The 8,776-nt window shown below is 40.2% G+C and overlaps 1 protein-coding gene across 1 annotated transcript; it reads left to right on the forward strand.

Annotated features, from left to right (window-relative positions):
- The first annotated feature begins 1,492 nt into the window (after positions 1-1,492).
- Positions 1,493-8,430, forward strand: tfa (transferrin-a). Its single transcript, XM_079285129.1, has 17 exons — positions 1,493-1,569; positions 1,660-1,808; positions 2,752-2,854; positions 2,971-3,162; positions 3,306-3,435; positions 3,653-3,708; positions 4,439-4,602; positions 4,735-4,888; positions 4,991-5,151; positions 5,247-5,343; positions 5,436-5,456; positions 6,043-6,207; positions 6,538-6,688; positions 7,255-7,322; positions 7,415-7,569; positions 7,773-7,965; positions 8,112-8,430. Exons 1-17 carry the CDS (start codon positions 1,530-1,532, stop codon positions 8,156-8,158), a joined length of 2,046 nt encoding a protein of 681 aa, XP_079141255.1. The 5' UTR covers positions 1,493-1,529; the 3' UTR covers positions 8,159-8,430.
- The last annotated feature ends 346 nt before the right edge of the window (positions 8,431-8,776 follow it).

Genomic DNA, 8,776 nt, shown 5'->3' on the forward strand with positions numbered 1-8,776 from the left:
TTTGGTAAATCCCATTGACTTGGAAAAGTATTTTCATAAGACACTGTTAGTTTACACAAGTGTGCATATAGCACATAAATAAATCACAAATGTAAAGAAGAACAGAATAAGTAGCAGCAGCAGGTAAAAGAGATGGACAGAGAGGGAGGCAAGGAAGTGGTGAACATCCATTTAAATCCATATCAAATTGGTTTCTTGACACGTGCCACACAAAGCCCTCTTCATAAAGAAAAGGGATAAAAGGACGAGGATATGATGGTTAAATAGTGTCCTCATAGTAGAAACATAACCTATCCACTCGTCCAGTATCCCATCTTGGATATTCCAAAGTTGTGCCACCAAAGGCCTCTTGTGAAACATGCAATCTATTGTGAAAGTTTTTGTGTGATATTTAAATAGTTGGTGTACAGGAGCAAAGATGGGATCACTTTTAAAAGAAAATGAACCTTTGCTTTTGTGTTGGGCAACATTGACTCTGTAAACACAACTCTTATGTGAGTCACTGCAGCTTTCCTCAGTAAAATACTTTAATAAACAATGACAGTAGTCCTTCTGTGACATATTTTGATACTTGAAGTAAACCTGACGGATTATACTGAACTGAAATTGTGAACGCAGGACTTTTCCTTGTATTGGAATTGTTTTTTTATTTTTAACATTGTTACTACTTTTACTAAAGTAAAGTATCTGAACAAAGTCTCAGAATAAAACCCAAAAGCACGTGAACACACCATACAAAATAAAAAATATGTGATAAACAGAGTTAAAACAATGAACTGAAATAAGTTAAACTTCGAATACAACTATGAAATCAGAAAGTAGAACATCATTTGAATGAGTTGGCAATATGTTATTGTTACGGGTCCGAGGAATGGTACCACAGCAACAAAGTGAATATCCTGTAGGACACAGGTAAAGTTCAGTAGAAATAGACAGCCGTTCAGTTCTTCTTCCAGATTACATGGAGTGAGCGGGAGTCACACCCTAATAAAGCAACCTGTGCGCAACTGCTCCGGTGTCAGCAGTTCCTCCTGCAGCGCTGCAATTCTTTACTGTCCCTCTGTATATATGTTATAATTACATTCTGCAATTATTATTTAAATCCCTAAGGTCATGTTCTTATTTTAAATTGTTCAAAAATAAACAAACACAAATTAAATCATACATTAACATCAATGTGGTCATATGTTTGGGTGTGCCACATTATCATGTTTTTAATCTTAAATTACATCTTGCTTTGTGGCATATTTAACTTTTGTTTCTGGTCCTCTGCGGGATTTCAGAGTTTCAAAGGAGTTTCAAAGAGGAGTCTGTGAATTTCCATTATGTGGACATTTCGGACATGTAGCCTAATCTCTCTGTTTCATGGACCAGCGCACTAAAGTACACACGCACGCACAAATTAGGAAACCTGAGCAAAGTTTTTTCTTTTCTTTTTTTCCCCCCCAGCTCAGTCAGAGGTTTGCTATAAAAGCTCGCGCTGCCTTCCGGACAGCCTGCTCTGCTGACCTGAGACCCCGCCGTCCAACATGCAGCCTCTCCTCCTTGTGGCGCTGTTCGGATGCCTCGGTAAGCACATTTCATATTGTTCCACGGGCATGTTGTAACGTTTTATTCAGCACATATTCATTGTTTATTTTTTTCCATCTGCATTTGCAGCCGCCGTGTTCGCGGCCCCCGCCACCAAGGTGAAATGGTGCGTCACGTCGGACAAAGAACTTCAGAAATGTGTGGCCCTTGAAAAGAAAGCATCGGTGTTCTCCTGCGTGAAGAGGGACAACGCCATCGGCTGCATCATTGCAATTAGGGTGAGGAGAGCAACATCATCCAGAGCACGCGCTCAATGAAATGTGCTCATCACAAAATTATTCTTCACATCTCTGTCTCAGATTTTTCATCAAGCTTGTGCATTCATCAAAATCTTAATGAGTAAATAAGTACAGAAGTGTTACAACAACCTTTTAATCTTCTAACAGGTCAAAGAGCTATTTTTGAGTACTTTGCAAAGGGTTGACGACTTAAATCAATCATAGTGCATCATGTTTATGTTTAACATGACAAATATCAATCTATAATGTATTTTTATTATAGCTGTCGGAAAAAAGTAATGGAGTAAGAAGTACAATATTTCCCTCTGAAAACCTAATGAATAAAATGGAATTACAACACAAGTACCTGAAAATTGTTTCGTACTTGAGTAAATGTTAGTTTATTCCACTTCCAAAATGAGTACAAACAAGTGCATTATTATTAGCAAAAATGAAGTATCAACAGTAAAAGTACTATTAATCAATATTTAAGAATGTTATCCTTATGTGTGATGCATTTATAAGTAAGCTGCAGCTGACTGTATTAGGTTGAGGTGGAGATAACTGCTTAATTTCGTAATTTAACCTTCAACGCTGCATTTCATTTTAGACATTGATCATATGTTTTGTTTGTAACATGTTGTAGATATGAGAAATACCTGTTAACAGCAGCCATCAAAGAAATGTAGAACGGCAAAAAAAGTACAATATTTCCCCCTGAAATGGAGTGGAATAATAAAGTAGCATTGAATTAAAGCATTCAAGATAATTACCCTTATCTCACCTTTGCAACAAAGTACAAGTGCTTAGATGTGATACTTTGCACCTCTGCATTTAGCTGCGTACTAAATATGCATGGCACCATTTGTCACATGCCTGTGAGCTGCCGGAGAAATTAAACATCGTGTTGCTGGTTGATGACAGTTTTTTTTTTTTCCATCAGGCTGGTGAGGCAGATGCCATCACTTTGGATGGAGGAGACATCTACACTGCTGGACTGAACAACTACGACCTGCAGCCCATTATTGCTGAGGACTACGGCACCTGTATGCTCACTAATCAGCTGTCTTTACTGGCCACGAGAGAGGATTTCTTATATTTTACATTTTAAATGAGCTACATGTTTTAACTTTTCGCTCTCTATTGTTCTGCATACATCCAGCTTCGGAGACCTGTTACTACGCTGTTGCTGTGGTGAAGAAGGGCACTACATTTAAGTTTAATGAGCTCCAGGGGAAGAAATCCTGCCACACTGGGTTGGGGAAATCTGCAGGCTGGAACATCCCCATAGGAACTCTGGTGTCCTTGAATTTGATTCGGTGGGAAGGCGTTGAAGACAAACCTATTGAGGAGGGTAAGTTACACTAAATGTTAAGCACAATCCTCAAATAAGTGTACACGTTACCGCTGATCACTGTGTGAAATGTGGGCATTAGCTGTGTTTAGAAACTTCCTGTTTCTAAAATCTTTGCCACGGATCGGCTTTTGGTTTTGCAGCGGTGAGCAACTACTTCCGTTCCAGCTGTGCCCCGGGGGCAACAAGTGGCAGCAAACTGTGTGAACTGTGCACTGGCGACTGCTCCAAGTCCCACAGAGAGCCTTACTACGACTACAGCGGAGCCTTCCAGTCAGTATTCGTCTCTGATCTGTGATCCTTCTCAGTTCTGCTACGGCTTTTACTGTCCTCTATCAACCTCTGCACATTCATCTTCCAAATGTGACCACAGATCCATTCTGTGACATTTGAATCTAATCTGATGCCTTCTTCAACCCAGTGGAAATACACTATACATAGTAAACAAACCACTAATGTTGATGTACCTGTCGACTGGTCTTCTTAATAGGTGCCTGAAGGACGGCGCTGGAGAAGTGGCTTTTGTGAAGCACCTCACTGTACCAGGTCAGTATCACACAGTCATCTATTCTGATATGAATCATGGACTCATAGTAATGTAATGTAAACTGGTCAGTTGTTTAAATTCTGCAGTATGAGACCAGTTAAATGCCCTAATCTTCATGGCTTTTACATTTCATTCGATATACCACATCAATTTTATTAAATTTGATGTTTTTTATATTTCTCAATTACAACAAAGCAAGCAACAGCCCTTTTGTCGGGCATCATGACATATAAATCACATTCACTGGATATTATGGAGAGCAGCTTTTTATGTAAATTACATGATTAAGAAGACAGAGGGAGGAAAACCAAGGAAGCAGTCCCCATTTTCATTGTTCAAAAGGATATATATAATCTATTCTGTCCATCTTAAAACCAAGCCAATTATCTGTTGTAGGTGGATCATTCTGTAACTATTTATTATATATAATATATATATAAATATATATATATTTGCCGCAAAATATAAGCCTGTATCATACTCATATGAGGCCGTTTTACTGTTGTATTACACCTTTATTCAACATCACAGCTCAGATTCTCGCTCTTAATTGCCACAACTAATACAATGTTTGTGTCATTTGCCGAAAATATCTACAAACAAAGTACTCCTTTGATGAACCATAGAGTTTGGCTTCACAAAATGTGCTCGGGAGAAGATGGGTCAAATGATTATTTAGAAGTGGAAGATTGTAAGAACTTTTCTTTTATTACTGTGGCACACTTTCAGATGCGGAGAAGGCCAACTACGAGCTGCTGTGTAAAGATAACACCAGGGTGCCCATTGACAACTATAAAAGCTGCCACCTGGCCAAAGTACCAGCTCATGCTGTTGTCAGCCGCAAGGACCCACAGCTGGCTGAATTAATCTGGACTAGCCTCACTACACTTCAGGTATGATACGAAATATTTGTACTGCGCAGAGAGTGAGTGGCACCGTTGAGAAACACAGTAAATCTCGATATAAAGTGATTCATTTAACTTGTGAGCTTACATCATGAGTGAACTAACTTTTTGTCTTTTCAGGGCTTTAACCTCTTCTCCTCTGAAGCCTATGCACCTTCCAAAAACCTGATGTTCAAAGACTCAGCAGTGAAGCTGGTGCAGCTGCCCGCAAACATCGATTCCTTCCTGTATTTGGGTGCTGGATACATGAGCGTCATCCGTTCCCTTAAGAAAGGTACTTATAACAGAATCAGATAAAAACATTACGTATTAATCTTTGGGCAAACTCAATTATTAGACTGCAGACCCTGGTTCATGGTTGTACTTCACTCTCCAGAGCCGGCAGGCACTACATCCACTGCCATTAAATGGTGTGCCGTGGGCCACGCTGAGACGAGCAAGTGTGACACGTGGAGCATCAATAGTGTGGATAATGCCAACACCGCCATCGAGTGCCAGAATGCCCCCACAGTTGAAGAGTGCCTGAAAAAGATTATGGTAAAACAGTCTTCCGTCACAACCTTGGGATTTCTCTTTGTTCAGTTGTGTGGCATTTGTCTCTGATTATCTGTTATCTCTCTGTTATCCTGTAGCGTAAAGAGGCTGACGCAATGGCAGTGGATGGAGGACAGGTGTACACCGCTGGGAAGTGTGGTCTGATTCCTGTTATGGTGGAGCAGTACAACGACGGTGGGAGGCTTAGATAGCACAGACCCCATGCCACACAATGTATTTCACCTTTTCTACATGAGCAACATTTGAATCTCTGTCTCTCTCCACAGACCTGTGCAAAGCCGCTGCAGGTAATTACAGACTAAATCAAATGTTAAGATATCACCTACATTAAAACAAAACAGCATATGTTTCGTACTTGGAAAGTAGGTGAGACAAGTGTGTGATTTGGCTGTAATGCAGCCTTGAGGACCATCAAAAGAAAACATTTCATCTATGTGACTATATGACAACAGCAAAAGTCCTAGACAACATCGAGTTGATATCACTTTGATGTTTATGTGTTCATTTCGGAATAATTTCTGGGGAAGTTTTCTGGAAAAGAGCGAAGTAATTTGGTGCTTATTATGAGGAAAATAGGAATTTTCTTGACAGAGAAGCTCCATTTGAATTGAATTAAATAATTAATAATGGACACTTTATTCTCCATATATTTTGAGTTGTATGCTTCACTGTACACAGACTTCACATTTTGGCACGCTCAGCTCACCTGTGCATGCCTACAGGTTACATGGAATTGATTAATATGGAAGTGTAACAATGGAACACTGTACTTCTCAAGTAACACTTTGTGGAAATTATTTGTAAATTACGAAGCAGAAAATGTCCGACGGATAGTTTTTCGATTCCCATCCTTCTGTACTTTCACTCTTGTAGCCACAGCCTCCTCTTACTATGCTGTTGCTGTGGTGAAGAAGAGTTCAGGGTTGACCTGGGAAACCCTGCGGGGCAAGAGGTCTTGCCACACAGGCATCGGCAGAACTGCTGGCTGGAACATCCCCATGGGTCAAATACACAAAGAGACCGGTGACTGTGACTTCAGTAAGTGACTGTGTGCATCTTCTCTTGAATCGCAAATATGTGAAGAAAGAAATGCAAGATTATGTTTCCGATCAACCATACGAGGAAATGTTTCAGTGACCGCACACTATGCAAAGTTGCAAAATGTTTACATATTTTATTACAAAGTCCACTTGTAGCAACACCATTCTTTCATGGTTGCAGCATGTTTAGGCAACTCAAAGCACTTGGTAAGGTTTAAGTAAAAAAACATTATTCCTTAGTGTAGCAATATATATTTTTAGGAGACATGGATGCCTTTTCCACACACTGAGTGTCACACCAACACATTCTATCCCCTCCTCTCCTCAGCCAAGTTCTTCAGTAGCGGCTGTGCTCCCGGAGCAGACGCCACCTCTCCGTTCTGTTCTCAGTGCGCCGGCAGCGGCAAAGCCGTGGGAGATGAGTTCAAGTGCAAACCCAGTTCTGAGGAGCAGTACTACGGCTACGCTGGAGCCTTGAGGTAGGATGCAACAGTGCAATTTTACATGCGCGTATGTTCAAAGAATAGTTTGACACTCCGGGAAATGCGCACATTCGCACATGGCTCTCTCCAAAGTTCAACCAGCGGTTTTAAAACTCACTAATTATCTGTATCTGATTTGTTTGACTGACATGTAAAAATGGCAATTTGTGGTTTTAGGGGGACTTTCAAGAAATAGTAAAGGCGCAAACTTCCCCTTAAACCCCCAAAAATTGTTTTTACACTTAGATTTCTCTTTGGCTTAAATAAACAAGATACATTGTTATTTCAGGCCTATTTTCTAACTTTTGAAGAGAGCCAGGTTAACCGTTTCCCCCTGCGTCAGTCTTTATGCTAAGCTAAGCTAACCGCCTTCCAACTCCAGCTCTTTACTCAGCATTCTGACATGAAAGTGGTGTCAATGTTCTCATCTGACAAAGCAAATACATGTACATGTATTTCCAAAGATGGCAAACTATTCCTCGAATTACTCTTCCAGTTCACCCTGTTCAGGGTGGAAACCCCATCTTCATATTGCCCAAGTTATGTTTTTCATATTATTATAGATGTCTGATTGCCAATGCCGGCGATGTTGCCTTCATCAAACATACAACCATTCTAGAAAACAGTGAAGGTAAGAGGCTGACACTGACCTGTTTACATCTAAACTGCGAATGTTTCGTTTCGTATAAAACGATGAAATTCTTGCTACTCTTCTTGTTAAAGTCAACCGGGACGACTACCAGCTGATCTGCCCGGGGAAGAGTCCGGTGGCAGTCACCGATTATGCATCTTGTAACCTGGCTGTTGTGCCCGCCCACGCTGTGGTGACTCGTCCAGAGAGCCGCGACGAGGTTGTTAACATTCTCTTGGCACAGCAGGTCAGTGATGAGGCATAAAACACCGGGTAAAAGTCAAAAAAGGGCATTTCTTTTGCACACTTGTTTTTAATTTTACAGGTGTTTTCCTCACTTTTAACAGCATGTTTTACCCTAAACCCCTGTTTTTTTCTGGCCTTGATATGGATGTCTAAATTACTAGATCAAAGGAATAATTCAAATCTTCCTTTTATTTCTCTTCACAGGCCAGATTTGGTGTCAGTGTCATTGATGACTCATTCAGCATGTTCAAGTCAGAATCAGGAAAGAACCTCCTCTTCAAGGACTCCACTAAGTGTCTCCAGGCGGTTGCCACTGGAACAAGCTATGACAAGTTTTTGGGAACAGAGTACATGACTGCCATGAATTCGCTCAGACAGTGCACTGAAACCACTCCAGGTTTGTACTACTGTTGGTCAAATCAAGAGTAATGTGACAGTATATAGAGATCAACTTGGAAAGTGTACCTCTGTATCAAAGACACATCACATACAGCCTAAATATGTGTCAGAAATATTTTTGTTGTCTTTTTCTGTTCCCAACAGATCTGGAGAAATCTTGCACTTTCCATTCCTGCCAGGAAAAAAACTAGTGACAACCACGGAGCATGTGGTGCCTCACTCAGCCCTCCATGATTCGGGCACCTTTACCACACTCAACCCCAAAATTGCCATGTGTATTTTCTTACTGATCTTGTTGTAGACCTGTTTTTAGAAGAACAAGCAACAAACAGATACATTGCACTACCATTACTTACAAATCAACTGTCCTGTGACCAATCATGTCCACATCTGGCGATTTTCATGCTGTTGAAACATAATGTTACATTACCTGTGTTATGGGATCAACTATGTTTTGTTAACACGTGCCTGCCTTTTCTCAAATAAAGCCTTTTTAATGCTCTTTTTTGGTGACAGTGTGGTTTGTTTTTGTAATAGTGTAATGTTTAGGAATTCAATAAATATCACTAAAAAGTACACAGTTGTATATAAAATGGACAATCTTATCAACTTTGCTTTCAATGCCAAAAACAGTCAAGAACAAATACTGCGGCTTATTGGCTGTAATGTAACTTTAAAGCTTTGTTGTAAAACACTCCTGGGGTATAAATGGACTGACACAAAAAGTACATGGGCTTGATAAACATTATAACTGGTACTGTATAAGAGATGCAATACAACATTTCTTATCACCAAATAACCACTATAAT

Source organism: Melanostigma gelatinosum, assembly GCF_949748355.1.
Source record: "Melanostigma gelatinosum genome assembly, chromosome: 15".
In the NCBI taxonomy this organism is placed as follows: Eukaryota; Metazoa; Chordata; class Actinopteri; order Perciformes; family Zoarcidae; genus Melanostigma; species Melanostigma gelatinosum.

Excerpts from the sequence above, each read along its gene's own strand:
- tfa (XM_079285129.1), top strand. The coding sequence starts at position 1,530 with ATGCAGCCTCTCCTCCTTGTGGCGCTGTTCGGATGCCTCG. Across the intron at positions 6,208-6,537 it reads GACCGGTGACTGTGACTTCA|CCAAGTTCTTCAGTAGCGGC; the intron begins GTAAGTGACTGT and ends TCCTCTCCTCAG. Across the intron at positions 7,966-8,111 it reads GTGCACTGAAACCACTCCAG|ATCTGGAGAAATCTTGCACT; the intron begins GTTTGTACTACT and ends TGTTCCCAACAG.